Source organism: Paraphaeosphaeria sporulosa (genome assembly GCF_001642045.1).
Source record: "Paraphaeosphaeria sporulosa strain AP3s5-JAC2a unplaced genomic scaffold CC84scaffold_5, whole genome shotgun sequence".
Taxonomy (NCBI): domain Eukaryota; kingdom Fungi; phylum Ascomycota; class Dothideomycetes; order Pleosporales; family Didymosphaeriaceae; genus Paraphaeosphaeria; species Paraphaeosphaeria sporulosa.
Genome location: NW_017253364.1, coordinates 2,899,132 through 2,923,458, shown reverse-complemented (window position 1 = coordinate 2,923,458; position 24,327 = coordinate 2,899,132). Strand labels below are relative to the sequence as shown.

Here is a 24,327-nt window from a genome sequence, read left to right as displayed (position 1 = left end):
AAAGACGGGCGAGGAAGAAGCAGAAGTGGCACTTGACGATGTAAAGACGGGCGAGGAAGAAGCAGAAGTGGCACTGGACGATCCTGCACCCCAGCTGGATGAGGCAGCGGTAGATGATCCCACAGCGGGCGACGAAGAAGATCCGGCGCCCGAGGATGAGGCAGCAGTGGACGATCCAACAACGGGCGTGGACGAGGACGAACCCGAAGAGGTGGCAGAACTGCTAGAAGTTCCCGCGCCCCAGGAAGACACCGCAGCAGTAGATGAGCCAACAGCTGGCGAGGATGAGCTGGATGATCCGAAAGCGGGCTTAGACGAGGTAGCCGATGCACTTGATGACCCGGCGCCCCAGGCAGATGAGGGTGTGGCAGTGGCGAAGGCCGACGTCGAAGACAATACTGCTTTGGTCGGCGAGACAGAAGCTGACGACGCGCCAGCAGGTGCCGACCAGGTCGAGGAAGCGACTGCAGGAGCTGAAGAAGATGAGAGCCCAGCTGGCGCCGACGAAGTAGAGTAAGCAACCGAGGAGGACTTGCTTGAGGAGCCAGCTGGCCCAGCCGAGGAAGCGCCTGAGGCAGCAGAACTACCTTTACCTCCCTTGCTCCAGGCCGTAGTCGCGGTGCTTGAAGCGCCACCAGCCGGGACCCATGTTCCAGAAGAGAGCGAGAATGTCCCTGGTGAGCTCAGTCCAAAGGCAGCATATCCAGTAGAAGTTGGAGCAGCAGATGTCACTGCCTTGTCGCCGCGAGGTTCGAGAGCACGAGCGGAGACACTGGTCTGCAGCGCAAGGGCGAGAAGGGCGATCTTTGAGTGCATCCTGAACAGAAGCGAAGGTCGGGGTGCGAGTGCGAGTGAGTGAGTAAATATAGAGTAGATGTTCTTTGGTTCCCTTCTTATATATTTCGGAGCACTGTCGCTAGGATAGGTACCAGCCACATGTTGTCGCTGTGCAAAACACCGACTTTGTTGAAGTCGATGTTCACTGGGACCCTATCCATGAGGCCATTGGAAGGCTTGCGAAGTCCGTCAAGTCATGATAGTTGGAATCGCGGGAGGCGGGTCGGGTAACGGTGTTGCCGGCGCGATGTTCAGCGTTCTGTGGTTGGGCTAGCGCGACCGCTTGAGCTGAGTGGACGACATGTGAATTGACACCTGCACGCAAGTATGTCGCAACACCGGAGCGGAGTGCCACAAGTTCGCTTGTATACCCTACCGTTCATCCTTGCCACCAAAGGGGCTAGTACGATGTCGTACCTGAGGCAGATCCAGGTGAACTGGGTCCCACGTGACTTTCGGACTCGGTATGGCACTGCATGTGAGAGATAACAAAGTTTGGAAATTTTGTTGCAATGTCGGAGCTTCGGTTCAAATACTACCGTTCAACACGTCAGTACATTCTTGTACTCCTATCGGCAGCTTGCTACAAGGCACGTTCAGGCCACGCCTCCGTAGGAAACCCTCCAGGAACATAGCCACCACATCTCGGAAATGCCATTGGTTGGCGGATACAAGGACAAGAACGCTTGCGTCCAAGCAAACAATTGACGTCGAACATTGGACATGATTCGTGAGTTTGCATACTCGACATGAGCGCCGATCCTGTCGCTTTGTCCAGTGCCGGCTCATCGATGGAATGCGCCAACCCATATGATTGCGGCTGGAGGAGGCAGTTTTAATGAGGTTGGAATATTTGCTTAGGAGCTCTTCTCGGGCTTCTTCTGTGAACTCAGGTCTGTGCGACATCCGGCGAATCTAGGTGGGCTAGCACTCATGGATGATTCGCAACATTGACCGGGAAGGTAAATCAGCTCCCCTAGCTCTTGAGAAAGCCTGCTCTCGGAAAGCCTAAGGTACAGTGGAAGCAGGGATAGCTTGAAGTCATCTAATGAGGTCTATAATGCGCGGCGATTCGCAATCTGATGAGTGATCGGGCTGTTGGGGCAATATCGCAGTGAATACCCGAAGGCATTGCACCTGGTAACCGCCTCATTGCCAGCAACTAAGCGACGCTTGCCAATAACTCTTCAGCGCACTGTCTTTCAGATGCAAAGCCCAGAAGGTGCTTCCTACGTATAGGTCGTGAACAGGGGGGCCAGTCAAGCCGAATTGATTCTGGTAGTCCATCTAAGTTGGCGCGGGATTGCCGAAAGATGGAAAGTCCATAATAAGTTTCGAAAGTGAAACGTTGTACTGTCTAAATTGACCTCTTCGACACCTTGCTATGGTAAACGGGCACTCAGGGTCGGTGCCCCTTGTCCGCCATACTGAGCTTGGAAGAGCGTAACCCTGAGCGGCGTGCATGAGTCCCTGGGGCGAGTTTCAACGAGGCTGTTGTTTACCCTACCGACTGCGTCGAGTTAGACCGATCACGTGCCCGCCGGATGGGTAACCGGTTGCTAAGTCATCTTCATGATTGGTTGAGTCAAGGGTCCACCAAAGTCGTCGAAGTAGGATAGTGAGTCGGCCCCGCAGAGTCCTGTCTGAATGGGTTGAAAAGGGCGACGTAGCACGCTCGGAGCCAGGGAATTACCGTGGGTGGCAGGCAGACAGACGTTTACAGCATTGGGCTGGCCAATCTTCATGGTTCAGTCGAAGCGCTGCCATCATCGCTGGTTCGCGAATATTGATCCGGGTCTCCAGGCCGTGATGGAGTCCGATACCGTGTTCGGGTGTTGCGATGGCACATAGCATTTGGCAATGCCTACTGCTCCACGAAGTACGTTCGTCAGACCGGCATCTCCATTTACCATGTACATGAGGTGTACAGTCCTTAATCAAGCCTTGGAAACCACCTTGCATGAAAAGCTTTGATTCCATCATCCGCCATATGATTGGTATCGTTACCCGTGCAGAGCGAATTCTTGTCGTGGTTTTGTAGTGGTGCTGCAGCTTCAACCGACCAGCAAGCCACCGACAACTTCCGGTGTGTGGGATCGAATGGCCATGAGACCCATTCGAGCGTAGAAAGTCATCGCACCGGTATTATATGAGGTGCACACGAAGTGCTGAGCGTAAAAGAGCACATGAACATTGCGGTGGGATGCGGACGAGACGCGAACGGCAAAGTTGAGGTTCGGGTGTCGTTCTCGCTTAAACCATCCCCAAATCGGTTGTGCCTGCCGCTTCGATGGACGGGCACAAATACACGAGAAAATGACTGCCACATTCTTGCCCACCTGCTCGAAGTCAACACGGCTGCTAAGTGGCTGTATCTAAGGCTATGTCGAGGCTAAGATGCAAGACCGATGTAAGCCACCTTTCAGCTCAACACCATCCAAGGGGTTCTGCGATCTGCGCGATAACATAAGCAACATGATTTGCCATGCAGCGAGCCTAATGTTTGATTTTCGAAGTACCCAACAGTTGTGCGCACCGGCAATTTGCATTAGCAATGCTGCACAGAAGGCCTAAGTACCCTCGATGGAGGGTCCGGGACGGTGAGCTGGCACAAGCGATGCGCTAGAACTCGGTGAAGAGCTGCACTGTCTTTCGTCAATGACCTCATACCTCCTCAGATTTAAGCGACGACGTTCCTCTGCTGATCCAGCACTCCGCATCTTGGCCCCCACCTAATCCCTCGAACACGAGCAGCCCCTCATCCAAGCAAACCTACATTCGCAGTTGCATACGCGCCCAGAATCCTTTCAGGCCATACATGCATGGCCGTCTAAATGTGCTGAACTCGTACCCCAACGCCCGCCTGTCGTCGGACGTCCACACGTTTCGTCACGCGCACATTACGAAGCTTGATTCGACGACCACGACCTATGGGCGCTAAAGTAGGGCACAGCCTTCGATGGACATGGATCGCCCACCATCCCATAAATAGCGGGATGACGGCGTCGAGGACGGCGCGCGCCTTGCTGCTTGGGATAAGAAGGCACGACTAGCGCTGCACTTGCCTGCATCTGCGCTTGAAACTTCTTTGCTACCTCTCTTAAACGTTCGTGATCTTCGCACTTATTAGCATCATCAATTCGCAAGAGCTACCAATAGTCATAACAGCTTCACCACCTCTATTGGCTTTGCCTTCGTTATCGCACTGCAGTGCAATCTTCGTTTGGATAGCAAGGGACTGTTTTACCCCCCAGAATGGCAGGCTACGGTCAACATCCCCATACAGGCTATGGCTCACCTGCACCAACGCAGGGTCAGCAGCCGCATGGTCAATATGGCGCTCCTCCGCCGCAGCAACATGGCTATGGCCAACAACCTAGCTACGCGCAACAACCTCAACAAGGACACGGACAGCCTCAGGGAGGTTCTCAAGGCGTCGGCATCTTTAGCCAATTTATGAAGCCCTATCCCACCACAATCGTCCTCAAGGAGCACGTCATGTCCTTAACGGGCGACTCTTTCAGTGTCAAACAGGAGGATGGAACGCGCGTCATTCAAGTTGAAGGCAAATTGATGTCGATTTCGGGCCGCAAGAAGGTCACTGACAATGCCGGTAACCACCTGTTCGACATTTCCAAGGAGCATCTACATATTCACACAACCTTTGCGATCGAGGATCCCAACGGCCAGAAGCTGATGGAAGTGAAGAATAGCTTCAAGCGTAAGTGTTGTGATTGTGTCATCGTGAACTATGCTGACATTGTATGTAGTTTTCGGAAGTAGCGCAACTGCAACGTTCACCAGCACCAACGGCAGGCAAGAAAGGCTGAAGATGAAGGGGTCTTTCTTCGACACGAGCGCGGAGATTATAGATGAGGAGCGTGGTGGTCAGGTCGTGGCGCGTATTGACCGCAAGCTGCTTAGTGGGAAGGACATTTTCTTTGGGCAGCAGACCTACGCGGTGCAAATTATGCCTGGGGTAGATCAGGCGCTTATTGCTGCCATGTGCATTTGTCTGGACGAAAAGAACAATGAGGCGTAGTTTAGCGCGAAGATACCATGATTCATTCCGTCTTCTATTAAGATGATCCTAGACTATTTGAAGTGAACACATGCTATGTCGTGATATGGCCTGTATCGTTAATATTCTATATCCTCCGGTTTTCTCATTAAAAGGCATAGTCAAGCACAAAACCAACCCATGATCTAACAGAACATCCTATTAAAACATCTTCGTACGATCAAATGAGCCAAAGCGCAGCTCTTTTCACTTGTGCAAACTCCCAGAATACCTCCAGGCCACTTGCAATCTCAAGATCAAGAACCCCACCCCTGCGCGCCACAACACTGGTTTCCATGTGTAGCATGAGCAATCTAAACTGTACGAACTGAGGAACCCCCTCCATGTGCTTTGTATCTACGATAATAAACTTGTGTTCAATTGTTTGCTGTCTGGATGTTCGCGGAAAGCCAGGGCTCAAACGCACTGCTTGAGCGAGACAAGTCGGTACATCAAAGTCAATGGATTGTGTTGCATGATCGTATGTAACCGGTAGTGTGGCAATGGGACCATCTATGTACAACGCATCTCTCATCAAGAGTGAAGGATGCGTTTGTGCAAGAAAGGGCCTTGGGTCTTGAGCACGATAGGCATTCCAGAGATTCTGGAGCTCGAGGCCCAGTCCGATGAATCTAATGCTTGAAACGGAGCCATAATGTAAATAATCTTTGGCCAGTGACATGTAGAGTGGAGGAGGAACGGTCTTGCTGGTCTTGTAGAACTGGCCGAGATATCCTGTTCCACCGTTCTCCGACTCCCATGCTGCCCAACTCCAGCTCGGGAATACGCGCTCCTTCCTTCGATATATTTTTCCGTACGCTCTCCACAGGAGTCCATCTCTGAAAGATTCCCTGGGTATTCCATGAAGAAAGCCGTTGGTAAATGTATTGCGTTGAAGATGCGACAGTAACGCACTAAACGCGTTTATGGCGTCCTTTCCATTCGTGACTTTTCGAGAGCTATATTCATTGAAGTATGAAGCGAAAAGGTCCATGTCACCCAAGACATGGCCTCTTGTGTGAATGTTGGGTTGCAGCAATGAGTTTCGAGAAATATAAGCCGCATCGGAATGAGAGCTGTCCGCCCGGGAGATAGACTTTGGAGCGGGCGAATCTTCTGAACAGAAGATAGAGTTGCAGTGAAAATATACCTGGTGCTGCGAAAAGTAAATGCATCGTCGGGAGAAAAGGCCTTCTTGATACGTCCAGCCCCTTTTTGACCATGCCGAACTCTGAATCTGAGAGGAAAGCAAGGGGTTGCGCGCCATAAGCTGGAGGGGGCCAAACTCGGCCACTAATTGCATGAGGCGTTCTGGACCTCCTTGGACGCCGGGGAGACCGAAATTCGCATGGTCGCCCAATGCTATGATTGTAGCAGAAGCATGCTCGTAAATATAATTCATCAAAGGGAGCTGCTGGTTCTTCTCTTCAACCTTATCTTGATCGATGCACACAGCATCAGCCCACAAAAACGGAATGCCAATATTTTCGGCTACAACCATGGCGTGGTTGATGGTCTTGGAAATATTGTTCGGTAGCTCAAAAGGCCGACCAGGGATTCTTTCTGGCACTGGTGCGCCTCCCCACACATAGCTCAGCGCAACATATCTGCAAGGAAATCAGTTAGTCAGTGCACGAGAAACGAAGGGTGGCAATACATGGCTCATCTTGAATGTAGACAGGAAATAATAACATGCCGGATACAAACGCAGGCAACGATCGCCATTCATGTTTCTGATGCATGATCGCTCAGGATTGGGAACTTACTGTAAGCCCGGCTTATACCGAACGAGGCGTTGGTTTTGAACGTCAATCAATGTGATGATCTTCAGGTTCTCAGTACTTCCAAGTATCTGGCATTCTCTGTGCTCTTTGTTGCATTGCCCAAGCCATGATCGAATAAGGGCATAATCTGGACACGGTCCAACAATCCTGAGAGCGTTTTTGTCTCCTTTCGCGCCGCATATTGCATTGAAGGTGTCTGTGATGAAGCTTCAGTGTCGGCGTGATCTACATCTCTGCCTTTCTCACGTACATAAAGGTTTTTCCAGGTTCATTCGGCGTTGCTTATCGTACAGATCGACATTGCCATTATCAAGTATGAAAACAGAGTTCTTCTGAAGTTCAGGGCAGGGCGTCGGCGGAAGAGTCTATTCAAGAGACGGAGTCAGCAAGGTCAGCAAAACTCACGCACGTTCAAAATCTTTATATTGTAGGGCGTTGTATATTAACGCGATCCGTGAATTGAGCACACCCACGCGCCATATATAGCTCGAAATCGCAGAACTTACATTCCAGTATATCTGCGATGCTACGGGATATCCATCCTTGTCCCTTGTAGAGTGTTTGAGAAAGCTAGTGTCTTGTCTTTTCAGAGTGAACCCCTCGAGTACACCAGATTTATTAGGAGTTGGGCTTGGAGTATGAGCACTCTTCTTGCCTCTTGAGAAGAATCTCATGGTCTAGCGACGCAGAAATGGAGAAAACCAAACCCAAAAACTCAACGCAAGCGAAAGTGAAAGTTCTGAAATTCAGATGTTAATAATCCCAATGCATCGTCTGTCTAAGTACACCATCTCCGTGCGGCGCGGTTAAGCGCCCAGGGTGCGGGGCCGCTTACCCGTAGGCTACCTTTGCCAGCGTAACGCTGGCAGCGTAGAAAGAGCACCATGCTTGCGAAACATCAGCCCATGAGAACATTTAAAGCCCGCCGTGTGTATATGTGCGAACGATAGCATCGCCTTACTAACCACTCCAGCACCCGACCAACGCGCCTACGTGCGGTGCATTGACCCAGAGTAAATATCATTTGGACAAGACATACACAGAAGTCCATCCGCACAATTTATATCTGAGTTGCCATGCGTGTTCCATGTGATTCCGCGTGATTAACGTTGCATATTTGGTACTTGCGATGCCCTTGGGGTCCGCATTTTCATAGGAGGTTTTGCCACCCAACAAGCTTCAAAGTCGATCAGGGTGAACATTCGGACCCAAGCTGAAGTATGTCGGCCTATTCAGAACAAGTCGCGACGTGCCAGACTGTGAAATGATGTTGCGCACACGCTTACTACCTCTTCCATCGCGATCGTCAGTTAGGGAAGTCTGACTGTGTATCAGCATTTTCGACCATCGTAAACAACTTTTACAGCGATCGCATTCGTAGCAGGTAAACACGTTCTTACGACGCGTTTCTCGCCGGATTGGTGGGCGGCCGTATCTGAAACAACCACCTCTTTTCCGGCAATATAGCGCCTAGCATCCTCATGCACTACACGTCGCGCACCACTCAACGCAGTTGATCAGGTCCGCGCGCAAGCGATCAAACGCTTCGTGTTTGCGGCAGTCGTATTGCGCCTCCCGTGCTATGCGTCGCACCGTCAAGAAATCCCAAAGCAGTCGTTTGAATAAAACTAGAAGGTGGGACTCTAGACGCGTGCATCTCCAAACTCCTTCTGTGAAGATACTTGCATCGCTGGCGTCGATCGAGCTCATTCTTTCGTGTGTTTGACCTAATACGAATCCACCACCAAGCCCTCGACGGCCGAATAATCCGCCTTGATGGCGAGCGTCCTCATACCCATAATTCCCCTTGAACCCATCTCTCGTGCCCCGACATTCTCATCCACGTTCTCCTATGCGTCGACTATGATGACAGCGACCCGCGCCGCGGCAGTCATTCCCACCACATCCAATTTCGTCCTTTCGCCAACGGCCGGCGGCTCGGCTCGAAGACCAACACCAGAGTCCTCACAAACCATAGCCTTGGCCATTGTCGTGCCGCTCATCGCCCTGATAGCGTTCATATCCGTTATCGTATTCCGGATGTACAGGAGTCGGAAGGAGCGAGAGGAGGCAGCGGCCGCTGAAGCAGCAAGAGCGAAGACGAGAGCGATCGAGCAGCAGATTTACGACATGCAGTCCATATCGGAGAAGTACAATTTGAAGAATTACCAAGTAACATCGGATACGAAAGAGGTGGGAAATGGAAAGGATATATCAATAGACATACCGATTGAGCTCGAGGCGGATGAGCCCGAGAAGAGACGGTACCATGGGCTTTGATTGTGTTGGGCTGCGTTCTGGTAGCGCTGGGCGAATGGTGGGGAACCTACGTCTCGACGATGTTTTCTTTTCTAAACATTGAAAGAAATTTTTAAAGTGTCACGCTGAATATGGAAGTCCAGGAAATTCTATGTTATGCCTCATGTCCGCAGTATGTGGGAGCGAAGTTTGTTGGCCTTCTTAATGACGGAAGTATAGTTCGTGCATGTCGCTGTGGAGATCGCTTTCTGGGGCATTAGATGACCTCTGTGCTTGGTTATGGCTGATTTCAGAAGTTTGAGAGAGGGCTCGTTGCATTCCAATTAGTTCTCAAGGGGAGAAAGCAAAGATTGGTAGGAGACCCGCAGAATCCCGACAATCACCGACCCATCTCCGAAGATCCGACGCTAGCCCCATACACATGGCACAAGCCCTGTCGTGAGGCTGAGATCACTGAGCAGGCTACCAAGCTGTTTGCATCTCATTATACCTTTCCATGTCATTATTCCCAGAGACTCTACGATGGTTGGTAAAGCTAGAGAGCTCTACGCATACTCCCCTCTCCTAGCCCACCCTAACAGTATCCGGCTCTTGCGTCTCCTCCCCGCCAGCCGTGCCGAGGACCCAATCCATTGCCGAATCTTCAACTACTCCCTCACGACCCCGGAACGCACGTCGCACTTGTACGAGTGTCTGTCGTACGTGTGGGGGAGTGTAGAGGAAAAGCAGACAATAAGAGTCAACGGTGCTGAACTTGCTGTGACCAGGAATCTTTGTGGTGCGCTTCGACGGCTGCGGGACCCCGATTTGGATCGCATCCTGTGGGTCGACGCTGTATGCATCAACCAGGATGATTTAGAAGAGAGAGCAAATCAAGTCCAGATCATGGCTTTGATATATGCCTATGCGAGCAGAGTAGTCGTGTGGCTTGGCGAAGAGGCAGATGGCAGCAAAGAGGCGATGGAGCTCTTCCGCGCGGATGCCAGTCGAGTATACCGCAAACAGAGGGAATTACAAGCCACACAAGGAGATCAGCCCGACCAAGCGTCGGGTGAGAGCAATGTTAGCGGCGATCTTCTTCCTGATGAGACGACAAATTCTTTACAGAGCAAGGCCATGACACTGCTAAAAAGGCCATGGTTTCGGAGAATATGGGTACCTACCCTTATTGCATACGAGATGCCTCTGACAGTCTGAAGGTACTCCAAGAAATTGCAGCAGCGCGTGTGATGGTCGTCCTATGCGGCTCCGATGAGCTCACTGGAGCTTGCTTCTTCTGGGGTCTCTCTGGCCTGTTAGAGTGGTGTCAGGACGCAGAGCTTCGTGGTACAGTCTCCTCAATCCTTTACCTGCTAGGCGACGCCAGCGTACTTCGGGTGAACAAGCCTACTGATCTTGAACCCTTCCGACTTGGAATCTGTTCGCTTTCTCAGCTTGTTGATATGTTTCGGTTGCGTGAAGCCACTGATCCTCGGGACAAAGTGTATGCTTTGCTGGGTATCATGTCACAAGACATCCTCAAGATCGAAATAGTCCCAGACTACGGCGTACACTGGGACGACCTCTTCCGGAAGCTTGTCCGCTCAATATTGGGGCTGAAAGTAGAGGCAGCTTGGATCTCTCACGACAGGGAAGGACACGGCCAAGTCTCAGCAAAAGGGTGCACTGTCGGCTACATTAGTAGTGTAAATGTGTCAAAGAGCGACCGTCAGGTCGTTTCCATCACACGAACATATCGTTGTAGCCCTAGCGGTTTTCGCAATTCCATCGGCAATACCGAGATCTGGGTTTTGCATAACTCTGCAGCCGCTGTTGAACAAGGCGACATAGTCTGCTGGCTTGAAGGCAGTAGAGGGGCTACCATCATACGATTTCAGGGCGACTGTTTCACTATTGTTGTGGCGTGGGCCAGGTTCTCGACCGCCTTTGAGAAGGACCTCTTTCGCCGAGGGCAACTTTCGTCACATCATCTCAGTCATGAACAATGGATGCACGAGGCACTGGAGCTCACCCAGTACAACCGCAAGTTTGTTCTTTTGTGGCCTTTTCATAACGAATGGAAAACACAGACAACAGAAGCATGGGCATCAGAAAAGCAAAGCCCGGAACTTGTGTCTTCTCTCGCTTGCATTGTACCAATTTTGGAGGACGTGGATTCGACAGAGGCGCTGCAAAGTCTTTTCGAGCAAGGGTCTCATCAACTCCGAAGCGAAGAGAACGCGCCCGCTGGTGTGGTGGATCTTTTCCGGGATATGGGCAAAACCCTGCCGAACTGGGGTCTCTACCTTGACTTGAAGGACCATTTACGATCGGTGTTAAGCCTGGAACTGGAGAGCGCACTACCCAATGAGATTGAACTGGACCTTGTGGAAGTTCGACGTCGCTTACATGCCGGCCCCGAGCTAGGTACAGATATTATCAAAACGTGGTTCGATGGTCTCTCTTTTGCACATGAGCCTGATTTTGGACAACTTCGAAGACTCGCTTTCCTGCTAGACGTTTGGGGACAATCCATTACTGTCGCTAAGATGATTGAGATGGTCGAACTTCTCGAGAAGACCACTCCGCATCGGGCGACGATGGAGATGTTCTCAAGTCGCTTACATACGAGAGTAATCGAAGTCCTTGTGCAATTGACCTCACAGCATCCAGACTGGGGCAATACACTTGTAGAAGAGTTGATACGTCGCGCAAAAGGTTACGTTGATCGAGTGTACTGTCTTGTGCGTGCTCTTATCATATGTGGTACAGCTTCGTCGGAATGGAAGCAAACAGTCGTTCAGGCGGTCCTGGAAACGCACAGTGAGGAGCCGTTTAGAGCTAAAGTAGAGACTTTCTGGATTTCGCCACGCATCGAACAATCTTACGAGGCGGCTGTCGACTTTCTATGGCGCCAGTATATCCTGGAGGCCAAAGACTACGTTGGAATCTCACCCAGCGGAACATTTCAATTGAGAAGCGAGCTCATGCAAGAGTTTGTAAACGAATACCGTTTTTGGAAAGCCTGTTATGACGGAAACCTCGCTGACGTCTGGAGCGGGGCAGCCGAAGGTCGTCGCGCTCGCCCTCTGCTCATAACCTGTAAAGATAAGATGGGCAGTTGGTGTCGTGTGTCCGCAACTGAAGCTGCCGTTATGAATGGTCACGTTGAATGCTGCAAGTTGCTACTTGCTCTATTGGATGGAGCTGACCAGCAGAATCATGGGTGTACTGCTCATTCAGTTATCCAAGTTTACCTCTCTCGAGGAGGAAATTCGCCGATGGCTTCGGAAATTTCCGAATTACTGGGCACAAACCAGGAGCATTTTGAGGGCTCCAAGTTATTACCCGCAGAGCAGGGCCAAAGGATCAATGGGGTCATATCTCGGGATGGGAGGCGAAGTGAGACCTGGTGAGGATTTAATGGTGAGTAAGTCGAGAATGAAGAAGGAAGGAGCGGCCTCGAGTTGGCGTCAAAGGTGCAAAAGGAAGGAGCGACGGATCCACAGTTTTCTTCACTTCTCAGGCTACTCTCTCTCTCCTAACTCACACAGTCTGCATTGCCGGTCAAACGGCTACGACACTACTTCCTCTGCAGGGAACCCTTCCCTCTGAAGAAGGCGAGCTCCACGAAACACACCCATTTTCTCGCGCAGCACCCATCCCAGGGTTTTCAGGTACCAACAGCTGCCCACACAACACTTGCTGTAGCCGAATCATTAGTGCTGCAGCCAGCTCGCGAAATCTACATACAGAGGTCGCAAGCAGTTAAGAGAGCTTGGGAAGCCTTCTTCTCCCGTCACTCCCTCAGCTATCCTTTCCCAAGGTCTCACCAATAATCTGTCTCGCAATGTGGATGACGCAACAGTGTCGCCCTTATCGAGTTTGGGTGTACTGACAGGGACACACCCATGTTCCATTGGGAGGAGAACAGTGCCAGTGCACATGACCACAATTGCCCAGCGTACAGCGTGAGGTTGCAACTTGGTCGCGTGGACAAGCTGTCTACCCGGGTGGCTACGTGCAGCGGTCCTGGGAAGGGGACGAAGACGCTCGATGACTTTGTAGAAGCGGCGAGAATATCGTTCTGATCTCCCATGATCTTCATACCAGAGTACCCAGCGCAACCTTCTCTCCGCATACTTGGACGACTAAACCCTCTCCTTTCACCCTGCAACCTTGGAGACGATGACGACAGATAAAGAGCAGAGAGCTAGCTGAGAACTCGCTACATCAAGGAGGTGCCGCGGTCTGAGGTCCATACTCCTAGATCACATACACTGGCGATTTTGATGATGGTAACACGAAGGAATGACGGATTTGTGCTCGACGTACATGCTGCAATATGCGGAAGCGGGAAGGGCGCTGTATTTAAGACAATGGCGGGATCCGGGTGGGGGAAAACTACAGTCGATGCTTCAACGACCTTGCGAATGTACCATTCTGCCCACGAGAAACAGTCTCTACGTAGAACAATGGCACAGCTCACTCAAGCACGCAATTGCACATACACACCCTCACCTTAAACTCATCCTTCAAACCATCATCGTATTCATATATACTCTAACCCATCTAACACCTCGTCTCCACCCCCTTCCGACTAACACAGAGATACTTGACCCCCTTATACGGTTGTACCCCGGCCCCCAACCCCTTACTCTTCTTCTGGTCGACGTTTAAACTCTCCACCTTGACCCCGCTCGGCAGCCACCCCTTGACCGTAAAGCTCACCGTCGCGCAGCTCGGCATGAATACCTTGTTTTTCTTCTTCAATTCCCCATTCCCATTCCCACCACCATTACCGTCCTCTTTTCTGCTGCTCGCTGCCGCCGCCTGATACCCCGCCGTCTGATCGTCGTCGTAGTCATACGTATTACTCGACAGACCGAGTGAGGCATCCGGCCCATCGTGGCCATCGTGCTCGTCGTGTCCGACGACGGAGCCGCGCAGCGTAGCCAGCACGCCGGCGCCGGTGCCGCGGTCGTTGGCCATGAGCGCGGCGATCTCGCGGTTGTTGATGGCCCAGCGGACGCGGCTGTCGGCGGGCTGGAAGACAGCCTCGCCGGCGCCGCGGGACGCTTTGAGCTCGACGACGCTTTTCACGCCGGCCGGGAGCGGGATGTGGATGACCATCCCGTCCATGGCGGGGGCGGCAGTTGTGCCGGCGGCTGATGATCCGCCAAAGGCGCCGGAGCCGAGACCCTTGCCTAGACCGCCGCGGCCGCTGAAGGAGGTGGTGCTGGGGAGGGGGCTGGAGGATTTGCCTTTGAAGCGCGGGTTGAGGGTGAGGCGGACTTCGAAGTCTGAGCCCGCGGGGCCGAGGGAGGTTTGCACGGAGACGGTGGCGGGGATGTTGAGTTTTGGGGCTGCGTTGGCGGGGGTAGTGGTGGAGAAGGCATCGAGGGCTGCGGAGCCCAGAAGGTCGACTTCGTATCCGGCAAGCGTGAAGCGGCCGTCTGGCGGGACGAAGGAGAGCTCGCCGGGCCGGTCTTTCCATCTGTTTAGTCGGACGCAGGGGTGGAAGGTCGGCAGGGACACGGCGTTGGCGATGCCGCCTGGACAGCCGAGTTGGAGCAACAGGTCTGGGACGCCGGAGATCTTCGCGGTGAAGGCGATCATCCCGTTTGCGATGGCTGCTAGCGGTCGCCCAGAGGGTGAAAGCGTGACATGCAGCGTCTCCACGATGTCTACGTACATCTCGTTGCTTGTATGCCTGACATTCGCTCTCCGCCAGGGCACCGGGCTCGCCGTCGGTGCTGGCGCACCACCACTGGGTCCTAACCTTGGGCTCGGCCTGTTTCCCAACGAGAACGGCGCATTCGAAGGCGTCAGACTGCTCGGCGTTGTACTGGGCAGACCCACGCCTCCCAGCAGCGACTTCATAAAGTTGGGCGCATCCACCACGTCCTTCAGCGCATTCGGCTCGGTGCAGCTCACGACGCCGCCGTCCACCATTTCCCCCAGCAGCTGCGCAACGACATCGTAGTGGGCCTCGATCCTGCTCGCTAGCAGGGGCCCGCCGAGGAAATCTTCCAGCGCATCGGTGACGCGATGCAGGAACTCGAGGATCTGGAGGGGCTCGGTGTCATTGGAGGAGGGGCAAAGAAGAAGTAGCTGGTCCTGGATTATCGAGTAGAGGAGGGTGGGCGGGTTGGTGTTTGGGAGGTATATAAGGGAGGGGCGCGGGGTCGGGTGCGCGAGGTAGAGCGGAAGGAGGGTGCTGCCCGAGGGTGGGCGCCCGGTGTAGGTCTGCTCGAGGAGGGGGGTGCTGCAGCTGTAAGTAGGTGTCGCTATTTCGAGCGGAGTGGGGGGCGCACTTGTGCTCATCGAAGATGTAGAGAGCTTCTATCGAGCTCATAATTAGCGGCGCGTGCTTGGGGCTCCATAGGCCTCGCGCTGGTAATCGTGGGGTTGTCGGCGGGGGTAGTTCGGAGCAGCTGCGTGCATGACATGACGGAGCCAAACCAAGGGTCCGGGCCGCGCTTTGGAGAACGTCTTGAACTTTTGTCCGTCACCCCAACGCAAGCACGCGACAGCTCCACGCGCGCCGGGCGCATACCTAACATGTCACTACCAAAGGATCCTGGTGTTCCGACCTTCAAGGAGGCGTTGAAGAATGATCGGGAGCAATTCGACGACTGCACGCCGTGCCGCATCGTTGGTGAGTCCTCGTCGTTGTTCTCCTCCCACCCAAGAGCTAACATGCCTCAGGCAGCGGAGCGTTCCTCGGCCTCGGCGCATACACGTACATGTCCGGACATTCGCAGTTGAAGGCACAGGAAGCGGCCATCAAGCGGAGCAAGAGCATGTTTGGCATGGCCAGTCGGAGGGCTGCTATAACGGGCACAGCGACTGCACTGGTTGGGGCCGGAGTATACAGGTGGTTCAATTAGAGATGGAGAGGACAGCGCGTACGAGGGCATCACGCACGCGTTCGGGGCGTTCAATTGGGACTTCAGCGACATCACGCGCGTGTACACATACTGTAAGACCAATAACACATATGAGAGCAATGCATTATATTGTACGACCAGCATATTCACAGGCCAGTAAAGCCTATCTGCACAAACTCCCTCCGATGCTTCCTCAAAGAAAAGAGAGCCGATCCTCGGCTCAGTGTGGTATCATACGAGCTTCATAAGAAAATGTTCCTTCCCACAAAATGCTGACGCAGATGCCACAGCCCCTAGTTCCTTCTATCCCCATGTATGGAAAACGCCGTCGCTGGTGTGCGCAATGCAAATGCCGTTAATCGTGCCGTGCCGTGCTCTCAGGTCATCCGTCCCCGCTTGGGCCCACCGCCAGGACCGTCCCTGTCCCTTCTGTCGTGGTTGAAGTCAATGTTGAAGAAGTCGTTCATAAGCTTGCGCTTCTGGCCGGCACCGTTGCCAAGGGACACCAGGTTTTGGGCAGCTGAGCGTTGTAGGCTTCGAGAGGACGATCTGTTGGAGTTTCGGCGGGGTGTTGGGAAGGCTCGACGAGCGGCTGCGGCAAAGTCGTACGTGGCGCTGTCCATATTGTTGTTGTTAGCCGGGTAGACTTGGGGTGCGGCGAAGTGGAACATGGGCGGGAGCGGTGCCATGTCAGCGTCAGGGTTGGCTGACTCTGTCGCAGCTGGAGGAGCTGAGTCGCAGCGCGATGCTGGCTCGTCTACCGAGTGGTTTTCCTCGGGCACATGCTCTACGATCGGTGAGGAGCTGCGTGCTCGCTGTTCTTCGGTTATGTCCTCGTCGGTGTCGCTGGTCGAACTCAGCGGCAGCGCCCCGTCTAGGCGCTCCGTGGCCCATTGCCTGATGCGCCATCCCTCTCCGTCTCCTACGCCCAGGTTCTCCTTGTCCAGAAATCCAAGCAGGTCCTCCAGCGCCTGCTGGTAGCCATCCGAGCGAGAGCGTTCGATGTCTGCGAGGGCGGTTCGGTACAGGTTGGTGACAGCCAATGCCGTTTCCTTAAACGCCTTGTGGGTGTCGGGCTGCGGAGTTGTTTGTCGACGTCTGGTCCTGGGGAGCGAGGTGTTGAGGCTGCGCATCGAATCCATGATTGCAGGTCGAGTTGGTGCTGCAAGGAGGGGTGCTTCTTTTGCGTGGTCGGCGTGGGTGCAGGTTTCGGGTGCGGATGCTGATTTTGCCGGCAGGCTGCTGATCGCGGCTGCCTGCGGCAGGGTCAAGGAAAGTGAGGTGCCGTGGAGGCGGAGCAGATGTGCGGAAACAAACTGTGAGACACCAGAAGTCAGTGTGGTGATCAAAGAATGGCGTGTGAAGTAAGTGAGGAGCGCAGTCGCAGCAGTCACCGCGGGGTCAACGTCAATGGGCACGCTTTCCGTTCTTCCAGGCCGCGGCCCGTGCGTCAAACCACCACGGGAACAGCATCCCATGACATTCCCCACGAACGCCCCTTGCCTTGCCGAGGCAGCTCCGCCCCTAGCTATGCAAACCAAGATTGAACGGCTGCCTCAAGAACTTATCGATTTGATTGTCGTGCACCTGTCCCTGCAAGACCGCCAGACACTACGACTGGTCTCGAAGCAGCTCTACGCCCTCACTTTCACGACGTTCAGCAACACCTACTTCTCCAGACGGGTCACGACGCTGGGCGTCCCGTCTTTGAGTCGACTAGTAAAAACATCTGCGCATCCCAATCTCTCCAGCTGTGTCTCTTTGATCGATGTCAAATTGTTAAATTACGAAGACTACGGCAACCTCCGAGAAATCGATCGCGTCGGTATTTATCCGCCACCGAAGAGACTACAAAGAGTGCCCCAAGTCCGAACAACAACTGGGGATATCAGCCAAGAATGCAAGCTTCTCGACTATATGCATACCCATCGAGATCCCAAGGCTGTTATTCATCCACTCTCGCGTGCCTTGAAAGGTTTCCGCAACGTTAAGACCATTCGCTTCAGAGTTAATGGCTTGACACTGTATGGGAATCCCTATATCAGCGCCGAAGAGGAGGTCTACCAATCTTTTCTGTCGGCATGCTTCAGAGCTGTTCTGGATGCCATCATCCGGTCCGGGGTTAGATTGCAAGAGTTCACACTTGTCAAGGGCCACACCATCCGCCCGCTAAGCAAGTCCGCCAACTTGGATTATTCAGCTTTCAATCTTCCCGTCCCTTTCTTGCTTTCCCTAAAGAGTGCATTTGCTTCTCTGAAGTCGTTGCGTTTGTCAATCCGCACCTATCACAATGGCAATTCCCGAATAGCGGGCTGGGAGAAGGGCATTTCGCACGTCATCGCGGCCGCTTCATCTTTAGAAGAGCTTACAATTTGTTTGCAGGCGACCGATAGTAAGCCCTGGTTTAGAGCTGCTGTGATCCAAAACATCTGCCGCTCCCTGGAGCTGCCGATGCTTAAGTCCCTCCAATTATATGGCTGCGTCGTCGATGAGCTGGACCTCATCGCACTGATCAAGACACATGCATCATCGTTACAACGTCTTCTCATCAGCGACACTGAATTGCGTTCCGGGACCTGGCTATCAATACTGAACATATTTAAGGAAGATTTGGACCTTGATCTTCTGCGTCTCCAATACTTGCAGCAAAATGCAGCCCCTCGAGTCATTCGTTGGTTTCCAGACGGCATCAGGAACTCGAGCAAGTTGAATATAGATGCCAGGAAGATCCGGGATCAGTGCTGGATGAAGGAGAGACTATCTCAAGCAATCTCCTCGCTTGCTGCCACGGCAGAAGAGCACGAGATCTCCGAAATATGACCTTCTAGAAGCCTACAGCGGCTATCAAGTGTAAAGACAATTGCTTGGCTGTACACTTGGCCTTCGAGAATGCAGCTTGTGGCCCCAACGTTATATGGAGTCATTATTGGTGCGAATATAACGCTTGCTAGACAACCAAACGTCGAATCAAGACACTCGAATTCATCGACCGCGGCAACAGCCGATTTCGTATCAATCGGAGGCAAGGGCAGCCACTGGGACTTCTCAATCGAACCGCCCATGACCAGGCTCTTTTCACTGGTCTTCGAACAAGTACGCACCTTGTCCAGGGTTGGCAGCCATCCTAATCGCAACTTCATGCATCCGCTGCGTAAAAGATCATTGTTGAAAATATCAGCTATACAAATGCTCCCCAGATACGAGAGCGGAAACACGAAAACCATGCGGGTGCATGAGTGACATGATCACAAGCTGAGAAAGCCACGAAGCGGGGTTAGTAACAACAGCCTCAAAGCGTATGGCAAACACGGAGGGAGAAACGTATGCTGCTTGTACTAGCGTTGTGGGAATGCGGGAATACGAGAATGCGAAGAGAGCTGGCAAGGCCTCGTATTTAAGAGAGCTGAGACGGATGTGTCATGTGGAGATCCAAGGAGCAGGTCTTCTGATACACCAGACAGCGCTCCTGGAACCCTCAGTCACAACTGATGACCTCGAAGCCGCAGAGCATCTCCACCTCGCAAAAACTCAACATGAGCAGCATAGCCCACCCCAGCACCATGAAGGCCCTCGCTACGCCTTCCCAGTGGGCTCCTGCCGGGGTGCGCGATGGTCTTCCCCGTCCCACACCTTCGCCCACCAACCTCTCATCAAAACGGTCCACGCCGCCGTCAATCCCGTTGATATTTTCGTTTCCGAGTTTGGACTCCTTGTGGAGTCCTGGCCTCCAGTTCCCGGCTGCGAAGCTTCCCGTATCTTTGTCCGCGTTGGAGCCAAAGCGCGGAATCCGCTCGGTCGCTACTTCAAAGAAGGCAATGTTGTTGCAGGTTGTGCGAGAGTGTTAGCTGTAGGAAATGTCACATTTGCAGAGTATTTCCTGCTTAATGCAGGTGGCGCTTTCGAAGCCTGGGGGTTTGACGATGACGTAGGCGAGCATGATCCCTGTGGGTACTTTGAGTGCTTTCTTGGGAGTAATTGGAGACTCGAGTGTCAGTACTGAAGGGATTGAACAGGGCAATGGTGCAGGGGCATGGAGCTGGGCTATTGTGTTCGGTGGTGCAGGTGTGGTGGGCAAATACGCGGTGCAGGCTTTGAAGTTGGCTGGATGTAGAGTTGCGACGACTTGCTCGACAACTTCATTCGAGGTATATAAATGCATAGTTCTGCTGATACATCGACTGATTGACGGGCACGTTGCAGTTGCTCAAATCGCTTGGCGCACATGCAACGATAGATTACCGGACGTCGCCCGAAGAAGTTGTCGAAGAAGTGAAGCGCGTAACGCAAGAAAAGCTCGAACTCGCCTACGACGCAGTGTCAGTGAATAACGACCTCATCTCCAAGATCTTCACTGCTGTCCCTACTTCTTCCTCTTCTCAGCGCCTCTACACCACTATGAATGACTGGGATCCTGCGCCCGATGCTTCACTGGGTTTCATCACCAAGTCTATCGCACTGGGACCGATCGGGCGTCCCTCTACTGCCGAGCTAAACAGCAAGGTGAACTCATAGATGCCAGCCACCTACAGGTTGCTGGAGAGCGGCAAGTTGAAGGCCGGAGAATAGAGTGTCGAAGGAGAGGGCATTGAAGATACCCTGAAGGCGTGGGGAGCCCAGAAAACGGAAAAGCTGGGGAGCAAGAAAGGCATCGCCAAGGTGGCTAACGAGTAGTGTCACTGTGATGAGGCAGGTTGTTGTTTGATTTGACAGGTAGGGGTAACGGATAAGACGGCAACGGAGATGCCTTCGGCGATGAGGGCAACACCGGAACCGCTCGAAGGTATCTTATGGTAGCTCGGCTGTATCGTGAAGCACAATGTTTCAATGATGGAATTGATTTATTTGCCATTTGTGGCAGGTCTTGCGTTGAACTGAGGTCTGTTTGGTAGCGTGAGGTCACCGTGTTTTGGGGTGTGGACTTTTGTGGAGTCCCTGCGGCAAGTGGACCCCGATTAGGGATCTCGATGGTGGGGGTTGGCCGGGCCCTGATCTGGGACGCTGTGGAATGACGCGCAAGGGAGTCGAGGCATGATGAGGTCAATTGCAGGTTTGAGAGGCGACCAAAGCAAACAGAGGCACGCGACAAACACTGGTGAAGTCATGGCGTTGCGCCGGTCGCAGCTCCCCATTCTGGAATGCGCCTGCCATGACTGGTAATCGTGGCGCATGCTGTGGCGAGTGGATGGGGCGCCCAATCGCAACCGGTCCACGTGCCCTCGCTGGGGGACTAACGTCATCCTAGCGCTAGCGCATCCTTGGGTGAGGCGCTGGCCTTGGGTACAAGAGGTCGCCGCGCCTTCGCTCGCCTTGTTTTGGTCCCCACGTACAACTTCTTGTACACCTTCACCCGCACACGCGACCACGCACCATAATCGATGGGAGAAACTGACGAGCCCCCTTTATCCCGCAGTGTCAAGTCTACAGCGAAAGCTCTGGGCTTGGGACGCACCAAGGACCCGTCAATCCTCCCAACTACCCACACCCCCAACAATGGCAGCCCTCACAGTGCCTCGCACACGTCCCTCGCCGAGAAGCAGGGCCCCTCTGGCAGCCACAGCAGCGACGCCAGCCACACCCGCAATGGCGTCGAGAAGTCGTCTGCAGCGACAACGCCCGCAGCTGCATCTACGGCTGAGGGAGAGACATCTGCCGCCATAGAGCCAAAGCCGCCCATGCTCACACGCATGCGCGCTGGAACTATTCGATTTGGAAGCCATCTTAAAAATGCAATCTTCCACAGCTGGATCAATGTCCTGCTCATCTTCGTGCCCATCGGTATTGCCGTGCACGTCGCCGGCCTGGGTCCCGAGATTGTGTTTGCCATGAACGCCGTTGCCATCATACCGCTGGCTGGCCTCCTTGCGCACGCCACAGAGGCCGTCGCAGTACGTGTTGGCGACACGCTCGGCGCGCTACTGAATGTCTCGTTCGGTAATGCGGTAGAGCTGATCTTGTTCATTATCCTGCTCGCCGGCGACCAGATTGAGGTCGTGCAGGCAGCGCTGCTAGGATCCATCCTAGCCAACTTGCTACTTATCCTTGGCATGGCCTTCCTACTTGGCGGCTTGAGGTATCAAGAGCAGGTAAGCATTCTGGGCCTTCTTAGGCTAGTGCAACCGCTAACGATCGCAGGTCTACAACAGCACTGTCACTCAGATGAGTGCCTGTATGCTCAGTTTGGCTGTCATGAGCTTGTTGCTCCCGACGGCCTTCCACGCCGCGTTCTCCAGCAATGCCATTGCCGACAAGGAGACGCTGCAAGTCAGCCGGGGCACCAGTGTCGTTTTGTTGCTTGTCTACGCCCTGTACTTGCTCTTCCAGCTTAAAAGCCACGGCTACATGTACGCCAGCACTCCCCAGCACATCATCGACGAGGAATCCCACCCTGGTGTCATGGCCGGTGTCTTCGACTCGTCCAGCTCGGATTCGTCGTCAAGCTCTAGCAGCAGTGATAGCGACAGTTCGGCTGGCTCGCATACTACAGCCAAGTCCAAGATCAAGCGCGCCGTACGCAGGATGCGCCGCAAGTCAAGCGCAAGCTCGAAGGAGACTCCGGACTTGCCATCAGTTATGTCCTCGCCTTCTGTCGAACGCCACAACGACTACTTCAATATGCAGCGCAACGGAACTGCCGACGAGAACGCTGTTCATTCCAACAACATGTCCCGCCGTGGTTCTCTCACTGCCATCGTCAGCGGCGATGAGGCTGACGTGGATGATTTCGCACCGATTGCTCGTGACTTTGAAGCCGGATCATCTGCTTCCCCTACCACCAAGCGAGAGAAACGTAGTAAAAAGCATTCGAAGAAGCACCGCAAGCATCGCCAGGGAGACCTCGAAAAAACTGAGACTATCGCGATCCCAGCTCCTCAGCCTGACGCCGCACCCAAGGTTGCCTTCGCTGAAGACGTCAAGCTAGGCGAGGCTGCTGCCGTCGGTGCAAAGCGACCAGGCTTCCGACCGTCTTTACTCTCCGAGAACGTCTTCCGCACTCCGCAAACCCCCGCTCCTGTTGGTGCTCCGGTCCCTAACCTTCGTGTTGCGGCGGCTCGAACTCTTCGTCGCACCAAGTCTGAGCCCGAAGACATTCGTCGCTTGGACTCTCAGAAGTCCACGAACAGCGCCGTGTCACGCCCAACGCCTCCTCGACTCGTTTCCGGTGCTCCCTCGGTTCATCACGCTACGGACGCTGAAGAAGACGAAATCCCCGAAATGTCTCGTACCGCCGCCATCATGATGCTCATCATTAGTACTGCCTTAGTCGCTGTCTGCGCCGACTTCATGAGCGACGCCATCGAGCCCATGGTTGAGAAGACCGGTGTCAGCCAGTCGTTCATCGGTCTCATCATCCTACCTATTGTCGGAAACGCCGCCGAGCACGTCACTGCCGTCACCGTCGCCATGAAGAACAAGATGGATCTCTCCATCGGTGTCGCCGTCGGCTCTTCCATCCAGATCGCCATCTTCATTACCCCTTTCATCGTTATCCTTGGATGGATCATGGCCAAGCCGATGACTTTGTATTTCAACATTTTCGAGACGGTGGCACTGTTTGTTACGACATTCGTAGTCAATTTCCTAGTGTTGGATGGAAGGAGTAACTATATGGAAGGCAGCCTGTTGATCGCGGCGTACGTGATCATCGCTCTGGCCAGTTTCTTCTACCCTGATGGTTGCGACGCGTCGCAGATTGGTGGCAGTGCAGACACTTGCAATGGAGTTACCGAGGCGACTACTCATGCGGCGATGATGGTGAAGAGGATGATCGGGATGTAGATGACATCCTAGGAGGTGACATTGTGAAATGTTCACCTTGAGATGGAGTGGGAATTTGAAGGGTCTACCTCCAGGTGAGGTGGTTTGGTAGCATCCTCAGATTCAGATTAAGTTGAGCACGGAGCGGTATCAGAGACTAGCGCGCTCCTCATGTTACAACTGGTATTGCACAACTTCTTGTCGTACAGACTTCAATCAAATTGAACATGTGATCAACTGGACAATCTACTCACTCGTAATATTTCGTCAATATGATCATGTTGACAGCAACCCCACAATCTACTTACTACTGCACAGATTAACACTATAGTGTGTGTGTGATGTTCGACGGGGTTCAAGCAAATTGTTGTAATCATTGCCAGTGACAATTTTGTGGGCCCTGCGGAACGATGGATAAGGGGTGGCATAGCATCGCGAAAGGGAACGGGCTTAAGGACATTCAGCAGATTCGACGTATTCATGCACAAACCATAGTGCCATGAATAACTTACGGGATGACCACACAAATCTCCCGCAACTGTCTGTCGCAATTCCAAAGTTAACCTGGCCCATTGTCTTATCATGCAAATTGCGTTTCGTAAAGAAATGATCCCTTTGCAAAAAAAGAAAGAAAAAAAAAAGAACAGCGGACAATTGATGAAGTTGCGATGTTTGCGGAACAGCGCTAGTATCGATATCAACACCACCCAACAGGCGCGACGCACGACTCTGCGTAACACCCCAACCCACCTCGCAAGCC

The 24,327-nt window shown here is 53.3% G+C and overlaps 11 protein-coding genes across 11 annotated transcripts in view; 8 read left to right on the top strand and 3 right to left on the bottom strand.

Moving 5' to 3' along the window:
* CC84DRAFT_1259652 (uncharacterized protein) overlaps positions 1-921 on the top strand; it is a 1,669-nt gene extending 748 nt beyond the window's left edge. Inside the window, exon 2 of the mRNA XM_018184929.1 lies at positions 1-921. Coding sequence (XP_018036833.1) covers positions 1-517 — 517 coding nt within the window. The 3' untranslated portion in view covers positions 518-921.
* A 2,940-nt stretch (positions 922-3,861) lies between these two features.
* CC84DRAFT_1205952 (DUF567-domain-containing protein) lies at positions 3,862-4,911 on the top strand. The gene is made up of 2 exons (XM_018182004.1): positions 3,862-4,558; positions 4,608-4,911. Exons 1-2 carry the CDS (start codon positions 4,093-4,095, stop codon positions 4,877-4,879), a joined length of 738 nt encoding a protein of 245 aa, XP_018036832.1. The 5' UTR covers positions 3,862-4,092; the 3' UTR covers positions 4,880-4,911.
* Positions 4,912-5,821: 910 nt separating this feature from the next.
* CC84DRAFT_1176458 (HET-domain-containing protein) lies at positions 5,822-6,953 on the bottom strand (the record flags this gene model as incomplete). Its single annotated transcript, XM_018180224.1, has 4 exons — positions 5,822-6,013; positions 6,048-6,504; positions 6,664-6,877; positions 6,932-6,953. 4 exons carry the CDS (start codon positions 6,951-6,953, stop codon positions 5,822-5,824), a joined length of 885 nt encoding a protein of 294 aa, XP_018036831.1.
* Positions 6,954-8,375: 1,422 nt separating this feature from the next.
* CC84DRAFT_1259650 (uncharacterized protein) lies at positions 8,376-9,248 on the top strand. The gene has a single exon (XM_018184928.1). The coding sequence runs from the start codon at positions 8,458-8,460 to the stop codon at positions 8,959-8,961; it is 504 nt and encodes a 167-aa protein (XP_018036830.1). The 5' UTR covers positions 8,376-8,457; the 3' UTR covers positions 8,962-9,248.
* A 214-nt stretch (positions 9,249-9,462) lies between these two features.
* On the top strand, positions 9,463-12,335 carry CC84DRAFT_1176456 (HET-domain-containing protein; the record flags this gene model as incomplete). Its single annotated transcript, XM_018180223.1, has 2 exons — positions 9,463-10,095; positions 10,140-12,335. 2 exons carry the CDS (start codon positions 9,463-9,465, stop codon positions 12,333-12,335), a joined length of 2,829 nt encoding a protein of 942 aa, XP_018036829.1.
* Positions 12,336-13,464: 1,129 nt separating this feature from the next.
* Positions 13,465-15,343, bottom strand: CC84DRAFT_1120437 (adaptor protein complex 3 Mu3A). Its single transcript, XM_018175578.1, has 2 exons — positions 15,237-15,343; positions 13,465-15,187 (listed from the first exon to the last, which is right to left on the bottom strand). The coding sequence occupies exons 1-2, from the start codon at positions 15,275-15,277 to the stop codon at positions 13,492-13,494; spliced, it is 1,737 nt and encodes a 578-aa protein (XP_018036828.1). The 5' UTR covers positions 15,278-15,343; the 3' UTR covers positions 13,465-13,491.
* Positions 15,344-15,405: 62 nt separating this feature from the next.
* Positions 15,406-15,954, top strand: CC84DRAFT_1259648 (uncharacterized protein). The gene is made up of 2 exons (XM_018184927.1): positions 15,406-15,580; positions 15,631-15,954. Exons 1-2 carry the CDS (start codon positions 15,484-15,486, stop codon positions 15,810-15,812), a joined length of 279 nt encoding a protein of 92 aa, XP_018036827.1. The 5' UTR covers positions 15,406-15,483; the 3' UTR covers positions 15,813-15,954.
* Positions 15,929-17,195, bottom strand: CC84DRAFT_1164726 (uncharacterized protein). The gene has a single exon (XM_018178549.1). It carries the CDS (start codon positions 16,952-16,954, stop codon positions 16,190-16,192), a length of 765 nt encoding a protein of 254 aa, XP_018036826.1. The 5' UTR covers positions 16,955-17,195; the 3' UTR covers positions 15,929-16,189.
* A 147-nt stretch (positions 17,196-17,342) lies between these two features.
* Positions 17,343-18,632, top strand: CC84DRAFT_1091190 (uncharacterized protein; the record flags this gene model as incomplete). The annotated part of the gene is made up of 1 exon (XM_018174390.1): positions 17,343-18,632. One exon carries the CDS (start codon positions 17,343-17,345, stop codon positions 18,630-18,632), a length of 1,290 nt encoding a protein of 429 aa, XP_018036825.1.
* Positions 18,633-19,161: 529 nt separating this feature from the next.
* Positions 19,162-20,324, top strand: CC84DRAFT_1217674 (uncharacterized protein; the record flags this gene model as incomplete). Its single annotated transcript, XM_018182918.1, has 3 exons — positions 19,162-19,737; positions 19,826-19,957; positions 20,013-20,324. The coding sequence occupies 3 exons, from the start codon at positions 19,162-19,164 to the stop codon at positions 20,322-20,324; spliced, it is 1,020 nt and encodes a 339-aa protein (XP_018036824.1).
* Positions 20,325-21,187: 863 nt separating this feature from the next.
* CC84DRAFT_1091201 (calcium/proton exchanger) lies at positions 21,188-23,588 on the top strand (the record flags this gene model as incomplete). Its single annotated transcript, XM_018174392.1, has 2 exons — positions 21,188-21,895; positions 21,945-23,588. 2 exons carry the CDS (start codon positions 21,188-21,190, stop codon positions 23,586-23,588), a joined length of 2,352 nt encoding a protein of 783 aa, XP_018036823.1.
* Positions 23,589-24,327: the final 739 nt, after the last annotated feature.